This window comes from Semicossyphus pulcher, unplaced genomic scaffold (genome assembly GCF_022749685.1).
Source record: "Semicossyphus pulcher isolate SPU_LCO1_2020_fin unplaced genomic scaffold, fSemPul1.0.p SCAF_17, whole genome shotgun sequence".
Taxonomy (NCBI): Eukaryota; Metazoa; Chordata; class Actinopteri; order Labriformes; family Labridae; genus Semicossyphus; species Semicossyphus pulcher.
This window is the reverse complement of record NW_027211681.1, coordinates 1,278,098-1,297,937: the sequence shown is the minus strand read 5'-3', so window position 1 is coordinate 1,297,937 and position 19,840 is coordinate 1,278,098. Positions and strand designations below refer to the sequence as shown.

Here is a 19,840-nt window from a genome sequence, read left to right as displayed (position 1 = left end):
AATCTGAAAAAATTAAAGCGTATTTATTTTTATAATTTTTTAATTGAAATAGAAATTGTACAACAATATATGGCAAGTGAAACAACATCAGTAGTAGACTCTTTAGGAAACGGAGCATACAATGTACACAAAAATGTAACCTAATAAAAGACAAAGAAATGAAATAAACTAAAATTAACAAAAATAGAATAATATAGCTAAAGGGGTCTCCTGTAGTAACTTTAAGGTATCACTAATGTTAAGTAGTTTTCTTGCATTTTTTTCCGGAAAATAAAGTGTATCATCACAGTTACATTCATCGTTCACCACCAATGACTGTATACAGTCTGTTCACCACACGAAACAACATTTGCGACAGCTGCGCGTGCTCTCTGGCACAGTTAACGGTAGGTCACTAAACAGCCTAGGAAGACAGATAAGAAGTATATGGAACGGTCATTTGAGCACGAACTTAGACAACATCTTTCGTCTTTAGCAAAATAATCAACTCGTCAACGTGCCAGTGCTGGTGTATTCCCACATCACAAACCAGATGTAACAATAACATTTACGACAACTGCGCATGCTTTCCGGCAAAAGTAGGTTACAAAAAGGTGCGGGTTTCTAGGGAGACAGATAGGAGGAACAGTGCTTTGAGGAAGATGTGAAAAGACCAGACCGTTTCAGGTAGCAAATCGACCAACTGTTTTGTGAATGTATCGCCAATAGCTCGAAAATAATATTTATTTTACCGTAAAGACAATAGATGTTGTATGTAAACGAGCATTTAAGTGTCTGTGAAGCTAACTGACGGTGCCTGCTGTTAGCTTAAAATTAAAGGCTAGCTCCAGGTAGCAGTAAATGTTTAATTAGCTATTCAGATAGTCACTAGTCTACCTCTTCAACTAGCTAATTTCACAATAAATGACGCTTAATAGTCACACCCAGACACACGGCTGTAACGTGAACTAGCCTTAAGCTAACTTTACGTAGTCGGTGTTTCACCTTACATAACTTGCTTTGGGAAAACATAGCTATGGGGTTAGTCCCGATAAGCAGTCCAAACTTGTCACATGATTAAACATTATTATCGCAGACGTTCCTACGTTGTTTTATCAAACTGCTCTTATGGAGCTGTTAAGTCAAACCCGTGCTTTCATAGATGAAAGTCTTAGTATTGAGTAAATACTAACTTCGTAGCGTTGAATCATAAACTGAATTCACCCTAACGGAATGATCCTATGCACTGGGTCAATGAGAGATTATGAATTAATGCGTGACTAACTTTTGTAAACTTTCGGTTTCTGTTCATAGGAAAGCATGAGAGAGAGGAGAGCTGAGAGTATGGTGAAAGACCTCTCTGGGTTGTATGATGGAAGGACTGGAAAATGAGAGATCCACATGTAGCTCCAGACCCTTCCCATGGCTAAGTCATCCCAAAACAGAGGCCTCAACCCTGCTATGGAAACTCAAAGACTGCTTCACAACCAATGAGACAACCTCCCTTTGTCACAGAGATAAAGAAGTATGAATTTGTCTGTGTATACTCAGCCCAGGTGTCTGTATACATAGCTAGTGCATAGACATCAATTAAAAGGACAATGATTCAGCCCAATTAAACAGGTTTAAAATTTAGGCAATAATTGTTTTGAATTCGTTATTGTGTGTATAATGTCTCTATTTTATCTTAACATTATTTTTTTTATGTGTGTTGCCTCATTTTAATCCAATTTTAACAGAAAATATTTGAAAAATGAGTTCACAAAGTAAACACGTAAACAAAATAAAATCTGAACTCAATCGACTTGTTCTGTTAATAGGAGTTTCAAAATTCATGAAGATTTTGCACATTTTAATAAAAAAAATAACCCACTAAACATTGTAACTTAATTTTAAATCTGCTGATCTTTTTATTTACAGAACAATTACATGGACAGCAGAAAGGCCGTGCTCGAACTAAAAGATGTCCCTCCTCCTCCACACCATACTTCCTCTTCCCAATCATCCAAGCCCTTCTGTCTGGCCCCTCTCCCTTTGCCTCCTCCTTGCTTGCCTCCCGCTCAGCTTACACAAGACTCCCACCAACAGCCACCACCATCGCAGCAACAAGAGGGGGCTAGCCCCAAAGTAAGCACTCAAGTATGCTCTCACTGTGACTATTGCAGCACAGATGGCTATGGGGTATTGGGTGGTGGAGGTGTTGTTGGTAGCAGCAGCAGCATTGCTGGTGTTGTATCACTCTACATGGCCCAAGGCTCCTTGGGAGCAGCCATCAGCAGCAGCAGTATTAGCACATCTGGCCCTTGTTCTGCAACTTCTATTCATCAATATAAAAATAACCTGAGCTGTGAAAGCAGAGGTGAAGTTACTGATCCTTTGCTCAGCATTGGTTACAAACCTCAGCTGCTCTCTTCTGTCGCTACCTCTCAGCCTATTTCATCACACCCCTACCTCTCCTGCTGCTCAGGGCTTCTCCACACTTACCCATCTGTACCTCTTCCATGTAGTCAAACCAGCCTGTTTCCCTCCTCTGCACCTCTGGCTTCTTCTCTCCCCTGGGTTTCCTCTCTACCTGTTCCATTGCATGGCTCTTGCCTGGCCTCTTCTGGCTACTACCCATGTGGTGTTGACTGTTGCCCATCAGCCAGAAGATCCCAGAGAAGCACACTCTGTGATCACCCAACCACCACAACCATCACTACTACAACCACCTCGGCACACTTCTGTTCTAACCCTGTTCACCTAAATGTAGAACGCACGGTTTGTGTGAAGGGGGCGCACTACTGCCAGGAGTGTCTGCTTAAGGTTGGTAGAGCCTTTCTTTTGTACTTACATGCCATGAAGTTCTGTGTAGGTAACTTTAGGATGACCTCAACCACAAAAACAGAATAGTTTTCGTTGTGTGTTGTTACACAATGCGTAATGTTTTCCGTTGATGTCTTACTAATGATTTTTGCTCATTTGTAGCCCATGAATGGTCTGGCAGTGTCCGAGCCAGACAAGGTGTGGCACAATGTTCCTGTTCCCCAGACTGCTCCTATCCCCATCCCCATTTGTAATGGTTGTGGCACCTCCTCTGATGGCATGATGTTCATGCCATCGACCAGCCTTGGGAAGACCAGCCAGAAGTATGGTAAGTGAACTTGTATTATTTGCTCATCTACTGTTTACTGGACTTTTATGTCGGATTGGCCTTGAGGATCTTTAATTGACGGTTTTAAAATTGCATTGGTGTTTAGTGGATATGAAATGTTTTTTCATCCATAATAACTACAGGACAGTGAAATTATTGGTTTGTGGCTGTTTAATTTAAGCTGCTAATTGTCTGCCAGGTTCTCCAGAGAATAGTGGCCCTGAGAACATCCCTCCAGTGGGTGTCTTCTGGGACATTGAGAACTGCTGCGTGCCCAGTGGACGATCCGCTGCAGCTGTGGTCCAGCGTATTCGCAGCCGTTTCTTTCAGGGCCACCGTGAGGCAGAATTCATTTGTGTCTGTGATATAAGCAAAGAGAGTAAAGCTGTAATCCAAGAGCTCAACAACTGCCAGGTACCTACAATAATTTCTAATACTTTCATGGTTATGTTATTACATTTAAGTGACATTTACACCCTTAATGAACAATTATCTACCCCGGAGAACACCTAAATCAGATGAGTGGCTGTCATGAGGCCTTCTAATACCTTGCCATTTTATTTTGGGCTGAATCAGATACTGTATTATCTTGGAGCCTTCAAAATATAAAGTGAAATTTATACGTTGTGATTTAAAGGTTTTTCTACTTAAGATATTAACGTATAAAATTACATGAATGTGTCAAGTAATTGCTTATCAGAATGCGAAAAAAATGTCTAAAGGTTTGCATACATTATTTTGCTTTATCAGGTTACTGTTGCACATATCAATGCCACAGCCAAAAACGCTGCAGATGACAAGCTTCGCCAGAGCCTACGACGCTTTGCTGAGACTCACGCTGCACCTGCAACGGTTGTACTAGTATCCTGTGAGTTCAGCTTAAATGTATTATAATCAACTACAGTCTTGATACCTCTAAGGGTTTTGTAAAACAGTTTATTTATTTCACCAACAGCGGATGTGAACTTTGCAAGTGAGCTGAGTGATCTGCGTCATCGCCATGGTTTCCAGGTTATCCTGGTCCATGGCAACCATACATCTTCGGCCCTGCTGCAGCATGCCCACTGCCACGTGGCCTTTCAGGAGATCACAGCTGATCTGCCACCACGTATGCTTGTCAAAGCACAGGTAGGCCTTTCAAATGCTTCTTTTTTGATCTTCTCTGTATCAAATATGGTAAGTATATGCTGACTAAAGTAACCAAGGAGAATTCCATTTTAGTGTGGAGTTGCATAGAGGGAAGAGAGCGAGGCAGTTAGATTTTGATTACCTTAAAAATAATTTATGTATGCATTTCTTTTTATGGGGGTCATTACAATTTATCCTTATCCATACCACTCTCAGCCATTCTCTACAATTTTTTAAAAGTGTAATTCATACAAACCAGACAGGCACACTGTCTCTTCCTCCCCTCCCTCAGCCAAGTTTCAACCTCCTCTATGTGCACAACCTCCCTGTCAACTGTGACAAGAGCCTGCGGAATGCTGTGAAGCTCAGGCTACGCCGCCTGTCAGACAACTGTGGTGGCAAGGTGCTGGGCATGTCCCAGGGCACGGCAGTTCTCCGTTTTGGCAGCCCCGAGGCAGCTGCGCGTGCCCGCAAGCGAATGGAAAATGAGGATGTGTTTGGCCACCGAATCAGCCTCTCCTTCTCCCCACGGCCAAGAGATGATGCAAGTCCTGAGCCAGAGCTTCAGTCTCGGCCCCATCTCTTGCCTCAACCACAGACTCTATCCCAGACAAATCAAAACCAGGATCCAATGTTCCCCCCTCCCCCATCCCTATCCTCCTTCTCTTTTCTGCCCCTGGAGAAGCCCAGGTCACCCAGGAGGCCACGGCGAGCAACACGCCCGTACCACACCCCAGGCCCAGTGCCTGAAAGGCCCTACAGCCCCAGGAGGGGGTGCAGTGGGCCTCCCGGTGGTGCTCCAGCCAAGCCCCATCAGGTCAGCAGACTCTGTCAGTGCCTGCTTCCCCTTAACCTCAGTTGCCCTGTGTTCTTGCTTGGGCTGCTATTTAAATCACAGTAGCTTCTTTCCCGCCAGTGTCCTTCAAATAGCTGCTTTGACTAACAGCTTGCCGCTGCTCACTAAGCTTCATTTGTCTGCCTGTGCTAGCATGTAGCATGTATTAGTCGTGGTTAGTGCTTCATGTACTGCCTGTTGTCCTGCATGTTCAATGGTTATTCATCATATTAATACATGAATCCCATCTGTTTTGTCCAGTATATCAGTGCTGATGTACTGCCTCTGTGTTTTGTCCAAAGTCTTCCGTCCGTCCTATAAATTTTGTGGCTGATTTTAGCCTTGCAATTTTCCACTTCAATACAACTTAGCTCTGGGGGCAGGTGTGAATAGCTTTACTTGTCTTTCTTGTCGTATTCAGCATCAAAATTGATGAAAACATCAAAACACAAAGATTATTAGTCAATTTTAGTACACAGTTTTTAAAGCTCCTGTGAGAAGTTTTTATCTGGTTATGAAACAGACTGTAAATAATTCTGATGACTCTACAAAATCAAACCAGACCATCAGCGACAAGATTGATTATTTCTATATAGTTATTCTCAATGCCTGAAACCGCTGGCGGGGGGTAGGTGTCAGACCAGACAATTAACTGCACGCTACCTTTTGTTTACATTTTCCAGGGCAAAAATTTAAAGTGAGTGATACATATAACTGTCAAAGAAAGCAGGATGAGTTTTTTTTGTTAAAAACCATCACTTAAGCATGTACAGGACAAAATCAGCACCAGGATAAGAGGCATGGCTTTGTCCACAAGGTGTGCCAAAATCAACACAAACCGAAAGTTCCTCACAGGAGCTTTAAATAGATTGAGGTTCAAATGACAAACAGTATTAATGAAATACTGTAGTAGCATTTCAACATGTCTTGTTTATAATTATCAAAGCGTTCTTATCATACTGATGTTTAATTAGTAGCTCATTGTTAATAATGCAGTGCATTGAAGATCAACTAGTTCTATTGGTCATATGCTTGTGTTTGTGTACGCTTTGTATTTTCTACTCTTTCTACTTTCCATTGAGCTTGACATGCACATATATGCATACAGACACATGAACAGTACCTAGCCAGTCAACATCCTCAGTATAAACATATGCTACCTTTTTATCTGATACAGGAGCTGGGTAGTTTGGAAAGCAAGCCCAGAATGGGCTTCCACCAACTGGAGAAAGGACGTGCTGCTTCCTCTTCCCCGCACAGTAATGGCGAGACAGGATCCCTTGAGCAGCTGTCGAAGCCGGGCCTCACTGGAGAATCATTATACAGGAGGAGGTACACACTGGGATATGGGCAAATGGATAATAACATTTGATACCAAGATGAAATCCCATGTATCTTTTTTCTGTTGTGTCTGCAAGCTTTAACCTTAAATATCGCCTTTTTTGCCAGTTAGGTGCCATTTTTGGGGGGGGGGGATAGAATTATATGCTTTCTGAACAAAAATAAATCTGAACAAGAAATGAAACGATAAAGCAGCATTACATGCTGGCCTGCAGCATGCCAACAAAGAGTGTTAATAAGCCCTGCAAAGTGAGGGATGGTTCCTGTGTCTGTCTCATTCTATTTGTAAGCTCCACTGCCAGCAGAAGCCTTGAGAGAATTTATTTCTTATTCAAATTTGTCCAAAAAAATTTGGATTCAAGGATGAACATAGAATTTGTGGTCAAATGTTGAGGTCACTAAAAAACTTTTTTTTTTTGGCCATACTGAGAGAATTAGTTTGTTAATTAAAATAAAATCACACAAATGTCTAAAAGAATAAAATGACAAACTTATGACATTTTTTTTTACCCAAAAGGTCACTTTGACTGTGATATATTTTCCTGAGGGGGAAAAAGAAATGTTTGGTGATTTGGTCAGCATGTTAACAGAGGAGGAGATTTTGACCATGAGATATCTGAATTGATGACACTAATTTTGGGTCTTTAAATAAAGATGGCACAATGGAAAGGGTGTCTTCACTGAGCACTTATCCTTTTCATTAGGGCACAAGTATCTTATGTTTTCAATCACATTCTCATCTTTCTATGTAGAAGAGAGAGCTCCAACCCTCGCAGTGCAAACGATTCCCCTGTGGAGCAAGGGGACAGGAGCTCAGGCGAGTTCCAGATCAGCACACCCTCAGCCTTCAGCAAGTTAAACCTGCACAGGAGCTTCAGTCCCCTTGTGCTGTCCCAGGGCTCCTGGTCATCAAGGTGACATATATGGATTAAATCATTCATATATAAATCAGCCTAGAACAGTATTCTTTTTTTAATGCTAATGCTACATATTTATCTCAAGACCCTCATTATGAATTGGTAGTTTTTACTATTTGTCTTCCCCCTTTCAACCAAAAGGAGCACGTCCCCCTGCCTTTCCAGCCGGTCGTCCCCCCTCCTTGCTGCCCCTCGTAGCCCATGTCCCCAAGGTCCTCCTGAGCCTTTCTCAGATGGCGCTGAGGTCCAGGTGGCCAACCTGGACTACAGAATGTCCCGCAAGGATCTGCAGCAGATACTGCATGACATGTTCTTGCGATACGGACGGGTAAGCGTACTTCATAGATGTTATTGATTGATGTATAAATCAAATGCATCTGATTCAAAAAGAATGTCTCTTGAGATGAAATGCTTGCTTGCAACAAGATTCACTAATGTTTAAACATCTCCATGTGTTGTGACTTGTTTTGTCTAGGTGAAAGCTGTGGAACTTAGCCCCCACACTGACTATCAGCTGAAGGCCACAATTCAGATGTTGTCCCTGCAGCAGGCCATAAGTGCCATCAGTGGTTTGCATCGTTATAAGATTGGAGGAAAGCGCATTCAGGTTTCTCTGATCACCGGTGGCTGTAGCAAATCCCTCACCATGCTCAGGTACAGTTGACTGAAGTTAAAGCCCCTGGAAACCCAAATCCACAAAATCCTTCTCACTATGCAATTTAAAGTCTTATGTACATACTTGTAAACATGTTAAAAGTTTTAGAAATGACTTTTAATCCAAACTGGAGTTTTTGCCATTCTTACTCTGTTAACTTCCCTGACTCTGGGGTTAAATTGGGCGTGGTCAGTGAAGATATTTATGTCGTCATAAATTTTCTCGAACCAATCGCGAAATAATCAACAGCAGTTGCCCCGCCCTCACTGGTGCAATAACACTTCTGGGCTCGCGATCAATCCCTCTCTCTGACTCTGCGCTAACTCTCGTCCACACACCTTGAACATCTCTGCACGTACCTGTTGCAGTTACCTACCTAACGATCGCCTTTTTCCCCCCATCATGCCTGTGTGTGCTGTCCCCGGGTGCACATCCACCATCTGAGATGACATTGTGTCATTCTTTATTTTCTAAATGCGCCGGACTTGGAGAAGCAGTAGTGTTTCCGCCACATACATTTAATGAATTGTTGCAGCCGCTGCTTCAGAAGTTGTAATTGAACGACTCTTTGGAGAAATCAAAGATCGTCCATCCTCTCCTCATTGAGGAAGACCACTGAAACAGTGAACTCGTGAAGTCTTGGCAACCACATAAACAATAGCGGAACCACTTTACTTCTAACGGCAAAAGAGGGTCCGCTCCGCATCGCTGACTTCGGCATACATACGCAGTTCTAATACGCAGTGTAAACAATCCACGTGCCCATATCAGCTGTGCGCTCAGTATCAAACTTTCAGCTCCCTGGCGATCTCCCTCCAGCAAGCTGCACAATATTATACTGAAATGAGGAGATATTGTCTGTCTAACTCTGTACGTCCCTACTGTAAATACATTGATTGTCGCGCTTTATAAAGCTTATAAAAGGAGATGTCATTTGGAAACGATCGATCGTTTAGATCGCTACGTCTTTAATAACGTCCTAGGTGCACACGCGACTCATGTGCTATGAGAACTGAATTGCGAAAGAGAAAATATGTAACTTTTGTGACTTAATTAAACAGACTGCTGATGAAGACAGTCAACACAGCAGACAGAGAGACAGACAGAAGTGGGGGCGGGGGGGTTGAGCAGGGCCAGTAGTGGTGCAGGGAGCGGAGGTGCAGGTGTGTTGGGGGACTGAAGCAAAGTGATCAGATTAAAGTAGTTTGTGAATTAAAACTTAATGAGGTGAAGAAGAAGGTACAATTAAAGTGTGGAAGTAAGAATTAACCATCTAGAAAGAGGGTAAGTCTACATGTGACGTGCTTCTCACAGAATTCATTGATATGAGATTGAAATCAATTAATTACAAAGCCTGTAATTAATTAGATTCATTTTTTAATCACCTGACAGCAATAGTTTTGATATGATGTGCACATGCGCACATACCTGGGTGGTACAACACCCTCTACCCTGCTGCTTAAGGTCCTAGAGGAAACACTGCTTTCCCATGCGCCATTGTTGTGTTGACAGTTGCCATGAGAAGTCGGACAGGCGGACCCCGGCAGGTGTCAATCAACACGGGAGCTGCCACGCCTACACAGTCCTGAGAAATTGTCTGCACAGCCAAACGAGCTGTTATTCAAGAAGATTTTCTAGTGGTTCTGAACGTTTATTTTCGCTCAGATTTTTGTGGATGCTTTATGACACACCCACAACTGATATCATATATGCATTTTTGCTATTTCAAGCTGAGTTTCCAGGGGCTTTAAGTTTGGGGCTCATAGATCTTTCAGATTGAGGTAACTGTTTGTTTAGATTGTGATGGTAAATATCAGTGTTTTCATTATACAGCACAGAGATCATCAGCATTCTTCAGGATGCACCTGCCAATTGCCTGCCCCTCTTCAAGTTCACAGAGATCTATGAGAAAAAGTAAGTAGCTTTCTCTAAACTCATAGTATTGCAGTCCCAAAATGAGAAGATGTACTTTCCAAAGTAAGTTTTGTTTTGTACCCAAACTAAGGGCTCTTTTTTCCCTTTTAGATATCCTCGTAAGCTGGTGGTTGGGGATCTGTACAGGTTACCAGAGCTAGTGGCAGTGCGGGAACAGGGAGGCTCTCGGCTTGTTTGCCTTCTGCCCAGCAGTCAAATCCGTCAGAGTCCACTAGGATCTTCCCAGTCCCAGGAGGGCTCTTCCTCTGCTAGTGGCAGCCCTGTTGTGTTTGAGGAGCTTCAGTACCATGACCCTGTCTGTAGACAACATTACACACAGCAGGACTTCAGGTAATTACCGTTTTCATAATATGCATTGTATATATAATAATCTGATTGAACAATTATTTACAAATAGAGTGTATATGAACTAATATGTGTTGCATGGTCCTTCCAGAATTTCACTTTTTTAAGTTGATTTGATTTTGAGTAAAATCATGTATTAGCCCAGTATTAGTAGTAGCCCTTTAATGTTGGCCACTTGAAAACTTGTTTAATTTCATGACCGATTTTGAGTCTTATCTACCTATCCTTTTTTTAGTGAGGCTGACTTTGATCCTGATTCCTACAAAATCCCCTTTGTGGTGTCGTCTCTGAGTACCTTGGCCTCTGAGATCCACAGTCTTCTGCAGTCCCATGAGGGAACTCTGCCATTACTCAGGTGACAACCGGCTCATTAATTAATTTGTTAATTTTCTTTTATTCAACAGAGAATATTTTCATTCAATATTGTATCCACAATATAGTATATTCTGTTTAGTTTTCCAGATTGTTATGCAGCAAAATTCAGCTCTCTGCAGCTGGGCAATGAGACAATGGAAGGCGGTGTTCCCCTGGAGCACCTCATCACCTGTGTTCCAAGTATCACAATAGTCACAGCTCAGAATGGCTTCAAAGTCATCAAATGGATTCACAACAAACCACCAGCACCAAACTCAGGTAGGTGCATTCAAAATCTCAATATTTAGTTGTTTGAGGAATGCAAAGATTTGAGCTGAAATGTCAACAAACAGTGTTTTCATGACCAGTCATATATTCTATCACGCAGAGCCGTGGATTCAGCGCTGCAAGAGTCCGGTTGGCAACCCACAGCTCATCCAATTCAGCAGAGAGATTATTGACCTGTTGAAGAGTCAGCCATCTTGCATTATGCCCATGAGCAAGTTCATACCCTCATACCACCATCACTTTGCCAAGCAGTGCCGCGTCTCTGACTACGGATACTCCAAGCTGCTGGAGCTTCTGGAGGCTGTGCCACACGTCCTGCAGGTATTGAGGATAATAAGGATCGGCAAGTGACTGTTAATTGGTAGAATTTATTTTAATTTTGACCAATCCAAATTGTACTTATGTTTTTTGTATTTAACATTGTTTCGTTTTTTGCCTATAGATCTTGGGTATGGGTACCAAGCGTTTACTGACCCTGACCCATCGAGCTCAAGTGAAGCGCTTCACTCAAGACCTGCTCAAACTGCTTAAATTTCAAGCCAGCAAACAAGTGGCAATCAAGGACTTCATGCAGGCCTACCACTGGTTAGTCAACACTGCTTGAAGCTGTAGATGTGATCTTTTTACATTGCCTTTGTGTTTTGTAGAGGTTTGATTATATACCAACCTACAATCAGATATCTGTGTATAAATGCAGAATCTGTAGACGAGGGAAGATTTTTGGTTAGGGAAGCTTTCAGGTTTTCGTTTGTAGTCGGAGTAGAATTAAAACAACCATTTCAGTCAGCTTTGGTTGTATGCAGGTAAACCGTCTATGTAGAGAGCAAATGGGGTGGGCTGCATCAGTTGTAATGCGATCCTTGAAAATATCAGCTTCTACAAATAGAAATCTGCATTTAAGAGCAGAAACCAATCTGGTTGTATATGTTGTCTCTAAACTCCAACTTCATTCTTGCTTCTAAAGTTTCTAGTTGGAAAATGGACAGCTCAAAGAAGAGAGTTTTTGGCCCAGATGTTCTTTATCGCTTATCTGACAACCTGCTGGCATTACAGGAAGCCTTAATAAATTGTCCATCAACTGAGATTGTGTTCAGATAAATGCTAGTAATGTGCCTGTGGGCTGTCCTGTGGATTTCCATCATTACCAGTTGGAGAAAATTGCATGTTAAATATTGACCCACTATGTTGATGGTGTTTTGTAATGTATTTTATGCCTTCAGGTGCTTCTCTAGAGACTGGAGGGTAATCGACTATGGCATTTGTGACCTAATGGACTTGCTGACTGAGATCCCTGACACCACCATCACTATTGCACATCAGGACACGGACACAGTTATCTCTGTTCCTAAGAGAGGTCAGTTTAATTGAAAAGCTAATAATGGATACGTTTTTTTTTTTATGGATTATATTTCAATGAATTCCCTCTTGTTTGCCTGCAGAGAGAACAGTTGAGGAAATGGAGCGCACAAAGCAGTTTGGGAAGGAGGTGGTGGACCTTCTCCGCCACCAGCCTCACTGCCGAATGCCCTTCAGCAAATTCATCCCTACCTACCACCATCACTTCGGTCGTCAGTGCAAGCTCAGCTACTATGGCTTTACCAAACTCATGGAGCTCTTTGAGGCAATCCCCGACAAACTTATGGTGAGTGAGGCAAACTGCCCGAATATTGTCATACCACCCACTTTACCGTGAGGAATAGATGTTTATTCTTCTGCATACAGAGTATCACACGACATCAGGGAAGTAAGAATAGTATAAAAGATCACTGAGGCATAGGTAACACAGTGTATGTCTGGTGTGCAATGATGCTCCCTTAATGTTGACTGTCAAAGAATAATGGTAAGGACAAGGATGTTGTCTCAAGTTGAGATATTGTGCCTTTGTCAACCTTCCAACCCCCACACCCTCTCCCTAAATACTCACTCCATTGTGTGTTCACATGGAAGGTCTGCCACATTGAGTGCCATCCAAAACCACTGAGTGTGGAGCAGGAGTTGGTTGTTAACCCTCCATTGCAATGCTGACTTACTGAATCTTAAACATTGTTACCATTAATTAAGATTAACAATTAATGGGGTAATACAGACGTTAACCTCCAAGATTTGACATTACATTTATGATCTAGTAAATGCCTTTCTAGGCACTATGTGTTTATGTGATTGGAAAATGTATATTTACAGTTGTAAAAACTGAGCAGCTTATAAACATAAAGTTTACAAAAAGGAATTTGCACCAAAGTAGTTTTTTCCACTTTCTTTTCTTATTAGTCTTGTACTAATGTTGGGTTAGATTAAAAGTGGATGTTTAATCAAGAATACCTGCCTCTGCTTTTGTCTCTGCCTGAACACTTATGTGAAAACGATCCCTTACATGCGGCAGGTGTTGGAGTGCGGTGAGGAGAAAGTGCTGACTCTGACAGAAGTGGAGCGCATCAAAGCTCTGGCAGCTCAGTTGGTCAAGCTGCTTCGGGCTCAGAAGAACTCCAGCCTTCCAGTCAGCCAGCTGCTCACAGAGTACAGCAAGACATTTGGTTATGGTCTACGCCTGCAAGACTACGACGCCAGCTCCCTGCCAGCTCTGCTGACCAAACTCTGCCACGTGGTCAAGGTAAAGAACAGTTCCAAGGATTGGTTTTAGTTTTGTCACCATTTCCTTTTCCTTCATTTTACAGATTGGTTGTAGCATTTGTAGCTTGTTTTAAACCATGAGAAATTGCCCCAAAGTCTCTGAAACACAATATTAAGCAAAATCTTATTACTATAAAATGTCTATTTAATTAAATTGCATCTGTGTAGGTCTTATCTGACAGCCAGTACAACAAATATTCCTGGTGTTGCACTGCTCAGCAGCACAGCTCCTTTGATGTATGAGGAAGAGACTCCTTAAATGGCCAATTACACTTGCCATAGTTTTCATTCCTTTAGAAGAAGTTCATATGGAGTAATCACACAATTTAATATAGTATTGCCAAACAATGGCACACCGCCTAAGACCATTGTTGTTTTTAAATCACTAGTTCAATACCAATAAACAAGTACCTGGCTCTTCTTTTTCCGTTACAAGGTGGTGGATGGCTCTGAGACTCGGGAAGTGCAATTGATCAACAGGAAGTCTTTGCGCTCCCTGACCTCCCAGCTACTGAGTCTGCTCATGTCCCAAGACGATCAGCAAGTCACTAAAGGTGTCAGAGTTGAAGTGCTGAGCCGGCAATATCTGACTGTCCATGGAGCCGCGCTTAACCCATGTGAATATGGGTTCCTCTCCCTCAGCGAGTTGCTTAAGAGCCTGCCATACCTTGTGGAGGTGAGTTGAACAGTTTCATCCTGTTTTGATCTCCTTCAAACTCTAGCTTCGCTGATCCTAAACCTGGAGGCAGACTTAGTTTGATCTTCTCTCTTTTCTGCTTTTTTCAGTTGTACCATGAAGAAAAAGATGACTACAGCAATGCTGGTAATAATGCCAGTTGTCTTTGTGAGGAGTGGGTAAGGCTGACCTGGCTTTACCAGTTTGCCCGTAACGTTCGTGCCCTGCTTCACACCTACCATTACAACCAGATCTTCCTGACTGAGTTCCTGGTCGCTTATAACAAATTTACAGGCTGCAGCCTTGAACCTCGTTCCTACGGATACATCAGCACTGATGAGCTGCTTGGAGCCATTCCACAGGTAAGAAATAAGAACTAATCAGAAATGTTCTTGTGTCATTTGTTTAGGCACCAGACACCGCGTAGCTTACACATAATACTTCTTATAATGAAATCTCCTACAATAATTATAATTAGTTCTTGTCTCTGCATATTTTGTTTGATTCTTCTGTGGTGTGGCATCTTCAGGTGGTCTGGATCAAAGGGCACGGTCACAAAAGGATTATCGTTTTGAAGAACGATATGAAAGGTAAAGGTGACGGCTGCAGCAATCGACATATACACGAACTGTTGTAATGCTAGTGGGCTAAAATGATCATGTGACAGTGTTCTAAACTTTGGATGCCCCCTGAGAATACTTGGGAAAAGATTTCATGAGATGGTAGCTGTGTCTGTGGAGGTTGTATAATATGGATCTGTGTTTGTTTGTGTGTATTTTCTTCAGCAAGGGCAAGCTCTTCAGTCCCCAACAGCCCCCAGCCAGGGGAGAACACGGAGAGTCCGAGAGACAGTCCAATTAGCAGCGCAACATCTGGAGCCCAGAGTCCAGGTAAGAGAGGTCAAACAATTTTATTTTAAACATTTTACATTTTAACAACATTTTGAACAGATTTACATTCTTTTTTTCAGTTCATGGTGAATACAGTGAAGTACTGGTTTTAACTAGAATTATAAAAACTGTATGAAAATTAAGTTTGACTTACAATCAGAGCAATAACTTTGTTTTACCTGCGCAGGCGGTGATGTAGCAGCAGAGTCAGAGCTGCTATGTCTGACATCACCAGTAGACCTGCTGTGTGGTCCTGTACCATCTTGCCTACCTTCACCTCAGCTCCACCCTGACCCTGTTCTTCTCCAGCAGACAGACCTGATTCACTTTGAGGAGAAAACTCCACCCACAGGTCAGTGCAGTTCTTATTTTTCATTTGCATTTAAACCTGGAGCAGTTAATGATAAAACTGTTCTGGTAGTAATGCACACCCTGTTAGCATTATTGTCTCCTTCACTTTGGTTGTGAGGTTGCAGGTCGTTCAGAAAAAAGGTTTTTAACATTACAGACATGCATTGATTTCATATACACTGAACAAAAATATAAACGCAACACTTTTGTTTTTGCTCCCATTTTTCATGAGCTGAACTCAAAGATCTAAGACTTTTTCTATGTACAAAGGCCTATTTCTCTCAAATATTGTTCACAAATTTGTCTAAATCTGTGTTAGTGAGCACTGCCGAGATAATCCATCAACCTCACAGGTGTGGCATATCAAGATGCTGATTAGACAATGATTATTGCACAGGTGTGCCTTAGGCTGGCCACAATAAAAGGCCACTCTAAAATGTGCGGTTTTATCACACAGCAGATGTTGCAAGTTTTGAGGGAGCGTGCAATTGGCATGCTGACTGCAGGAATGTCCACCAGAGCTGTTGCCCGTGAATTGAATGTTCACACCAAGTGTGGCATGAGCAAACGCTAGTTGCACCCTGCTACCACCTCCAGTAGAGCCTGGGACAGCTATCAGCAACACACCCTTGTTGTTGACAATACTGTGTCATGGAATATATGTGAGATTAATATTTATTAAAATGCAAAAAAAATGGACAGGTATTGGTTTACAGGGCAAATTACAATCATTTTCTTCTCGTAATTATTCACAAATACGATTCTGGTTGTTCTATTAACCAGACAAATAGTTTCAATATTCACTCGGGTATTTCTAATTTATTTGGCTAAAGACACTGAGCATGTAGGATACGGCTCCAAGACAAGTTGTGTGGGTTTCCTTCCTGTGTGTTCAGTTAATCTTAAAGAATAAAGATGGTTAAATAACGGAAATCAAATGTTTAATCGAAACAGGGAATCAATTAGAAACGGAATCGAAACAGCAAAAAAATATCAATTTCAAGCAACACCCAGGCCTTAAGTTTAGATTGACATTTATTTGCCATCTATATAAAATCCACTTTTATGGGTTAAAGACTCCTGCTTATTTCAGTCAACCATGAGCTTTGCGAGGCTAGTAAACGGTAAACACATAGACTTCACTATGTAATGAAATTTAGATTTAAAAAATGTCCATGCCCTCTAATGAATATTGATGAGCAACTCCTTTTAGTAGAAGAGGGAGAGACGATAAAATTAGGTGAGAGGTTTTATCTCAACTATCTAATTTTCATTACTGTTGGAAACCAAAATTGTATTTGAAATTAACATATTTGATTAATCGCAATGCTCTGCAATCTTAGTGCAAGGCAAGTTTTTATTGAAAACGTCACGTTATTTACACGTCTTTTATCTCTTATTAGGAGTAAGCTCAGTCTGTACATGTGTGTGATTTCAGTGAGCGATGAACACGAGGAGGCAGGAGAAGAGGTTGCTGAGTGCAGATCTGATCCACGTGAGCAGCCTGGCACCACAGAAGACTCCACAGTCTCCAAACCTGACATGAAGCCGCCCTTGTCCATGGACAGTCCCAGCAGAAGAGCCACACGCAGCAAAATTAAGCTAGCTGCAAACTTTTCATTCCCTGCAAGCCGATGATCCTTTTCACACAAACACACAAAGTAATACTGGGTCACGCAGTGCAACGCTTAATACACAAGTTCACCAGCTACACTGAATACACTATACAGAACTGACCTCAGAACAGCATTGGTTTTGTCCCATCTACATCCCAACAGGCTGTTGCATTCTTCTGCTTGCTTCTTTATCAGTCATCGGCCATATTTGTTCCCTTTGTTTGCTTACACAATCAGGATGTTCTTCCGATGATGTTCACCAAGCTGTGATTCTCTTCTTGCAGATTTTCTGCAATTCTTTTATTTGCCAAATTCATCTCCTGTAATCAGTGTTTGATTTCATCTGGAGGGAAGTGAAAAGATATTTTCATGAAAATGCATCTTCAGTTCAGAGCCACGTTGGCTCACAATGAGTCTGAAAATGAGTTGGTTGTCACTGTATACAGAGTATATGTTTACATTGGGAGAAATGCTAGGGATGACTAAGTTTTCTACATTAAATCCAAGAAATTTAGTGAACTTCATTCTCAGTTTCTAAAATTATCAAATTACAGAAGGTGTACAGAAATGTTTTGTTCGTGGTTCATGTTGAGAAACCTTCATGTGTACTCTTACTGTTTCCCCAAAGACATGGCATTTAATTGAAGACATTAATTTTTTAACTCATTTCAGATTTTTTGAGGTTTTGCAGGTAACTGTAGACGAGTCAACCTAACTGGTCTCTTAAGCTCCTTCTAGTTGCATTTTCTCAGGATTTCTAAAGAGGTAGCTTCTCTATGGGGTGTTTTCTCGACTTTTGTCTCTGTTGAAAAGCAGCCTGAGGACAGTATTTTCAGTTTCCTTCATCTTATGCAGAACATTTAACAGCCTGTGGAAGAGCTTGGACTAAACATGTGGTGTAATTAGTGGCAACTCAGAGATCAGACAGAAGAGAAACACTAGTGTTAACAGTTCACGTGGTGGCTTTTGTTCATGGAAGCTAAAAGTCTGCTAACAGTTGAAGCACGGTTGGCCAGGTTTTGATTGAAATTGCAATAAGCAAGCTCTAATGAATTTTTATTCTTGTAGTACTTTGACTTAATTTATATTCGATTTTGGCCTGTCTCTCAATGGCCACTGGTCAAGGCCTGAAAGAAAAGGTTAACAGTCCAGCTAGACGTTTTGCTCGGACAGCAGGAACAGAGATCGGCTTCAGCCAGCAGCCAGTGTTTGTGTTCTTTTATTCGTGTTTTGTCTGTGTGTGGTCTACACTAGAGTAGGTGGTGTGAAATATGCATGGTGTGCATAAATGAGTTTTTTCATCATGTAAGCCCAGAACGAGCAGACAGATGGTAAAACATTATTTAAGATCAGTCTCTTATTTCCACCATGTTTTAGGGATCTTACAGTTGGCGTCGTCCTTGCAGTTGCTGCAGAAATGCTCAAGGTTTTTTGAGTTAACCTTGTTGCTGATAATGTTTGTAGCTGCATTTGCGGTGATGTCCATACTGCCTGAGTTGAAAGTTGGAGGGGAGCAGTGAGCACTCCTGAGTTTTGATTTTTAAAGACAAGATGAATAGTTGTGAGTTTTTAGGGAAAAGAGGTGGGACGGGAGGCGGTAGGCTGTTTGTGAAGCACCATGGGGGGCTCTAAGAAGCCTCCTGAACAGACTGTCATGTACACACAGAGGACCCTCTGAGGCTCTCTGGAAACTGCCGGGCTTTTACAATGGCTTGTATTTGCCACGGTGCCAAAGGAATTGCCATCATACCTCCCCATCCCTCACATCTCACAAAGGAGTTTTTACTTACTGATATCTGCTGGCTGCTGAAATGCCACCCCATGATCTCGGCTGCGACTACAGTGCATCACAACCTGGAGCCGCTGAAGTCAAAGAGTTGTTGTTGTTTTGTGTTCAGAGTAAAGGTTCAAAGAATGGGAAAGAGCCCATTTTATCAGTTTCTGACTTATTATAGTGTGTACTTCCTTTAGGCAGCGTTTGTAACACAAGCTTCTTTTGTAAGACCTCATTTTGACTTTGTGTGAAAAGCCTTCAAGGCTGAGATTCAACTGCCAACACACCAAAATGTCTGAAATGCCAATCAAATATTTTTAATTGGGGATGTTTGGGTTCAGGTCTCTTCTTCAGTGATAAACTGTCTGGAAACCTTTAATTCAGGAGTGAGTATTCATTTAGAAATAAGCAGTCCAAAAAATGACTAAGTTATGGTAATGATAGAGAGAGGGGCTTACAATGCCCAGGGGGACGTTTGTAGATTAAAGTTTGGCAGTAAGAATGTATGACTTTGAGAGTTTGGGCCAACCCTAGCTCTCCTTCAGAGAACCGCAGTGACAACTAACTCAGAGTAAGACATCTAGTTTCTCTTTTTAGCTTTCTCTATGTTTTGGTTACATCAGTGAGGAGCTATTGTTCCTGACAAAATATGCACTTTTGCATAGTTTTGGTTCATAAATTACACATAAAAAATGTCAGGCTGGAGAGGGATGGAGACATGTGTCTTTACTACTTTAACTATCTGACTTAACAGCTTTTTTTCAGCAGTGTCCTTAAACTGTTATTAGTTTACCTCGTCAACATTTGTGTCACTGATGTGTCCATCTTACATATGTCTCCCTCCTCTGTCATGCTGTTTTATTGCCTCACTGTACCAGAAGTTGCTGTAACAGTCTAATGTTGTTGAAGGGACCAAAAAGATATCGGTTAATAAATTTCACAAGCATTACTTCTGCCTTGTCTGAGTGTTTTTGTGTTTTTTATGAAGAGAAAAG

The 19,840-nt window shown here is 41.8% G+C and overlaps 1 protein-coding gene across 1 annotated transcript; it reads left to right on the top strand.

Annotated features, from left to right (window-relative positions):
• The first annotated feature begins 599 nt into the window (after positions 1 to 599).
• On the top strand, positions 600 to 19,794 carry LOC138594585 (meiosis regulator and mRNA stability factor 1). Its single transcript, XM_069665728.1, has 27 exons — positions 600 to 666; positions 1,294 to 1,504; positions 1,900 to 2,784; positions 2,947 to 3,112; positions 3,312 to 3,526; positions 3,863 to 3,980; positions 4,068 to 4,240; positions 4,533 to 5,057; positions 6,253 to 6,407; positions 7,169 to 7,330; positions 7,475 to 7,661; positions 7,809 to 7,987; positions 9,822 to 9,902; positions 10,014 to 10,253; positions 10,504 to 10,623; positions 10,723 to 10,901; positions 11,011 to 11,231; positions 11,353 to 11,495; positions 12,131 to 12,264; positions 12,350 to 12,552; positions 13,291 to 13,518; positions 13,975 to 14,214; positions 14,325 to 14,576; positions 14,744 to 14,804; positions 15,000 to 15,104; positions 15,292 to 15,456; positions 16,894 to 19,794. The coding sequence occupies exons 2-27, from the start codon at positions 1,349 to 1,351 to the stop codon at positions 17,091 to 17,093; spliced, it is 5,493 nt and encodes a 1,830-aa protein (XP_069521829.1). The 5' UTR covers positions 600 to 666; positions 1,294 to 1,348; the 3' UTR covers positions 17,094 to 19,794.
• Positions 19,795 to 19,840: the final 46 nt, after the last annotated feature.

Excerpts from the sequence above, each read along its gene's own strand:
- LOC138594585 (XM_069665728.1), top strand. The coding sequence starts at position 1,349 with ATGATGGAAGGACTGGAAAATGAGAGATCCACATGTAGCTCCAGACCC. Across the intron at positions 4,241-4,532 it reads GTATGCTTGTCAAAGCACAG|CCAAGTTTCAACCTCCTCTA; the intron begins GTAGGCCTTTCA and ends CCCCTCCCTCAG. Across the intron at positions 10,254-10,503 it reads TACACACAGCAGGACTTCAG|TGAGGCTGACTTTGATCCTG; the intron begins GTAATTACCGTT and ends TCCTTTTTTTAG.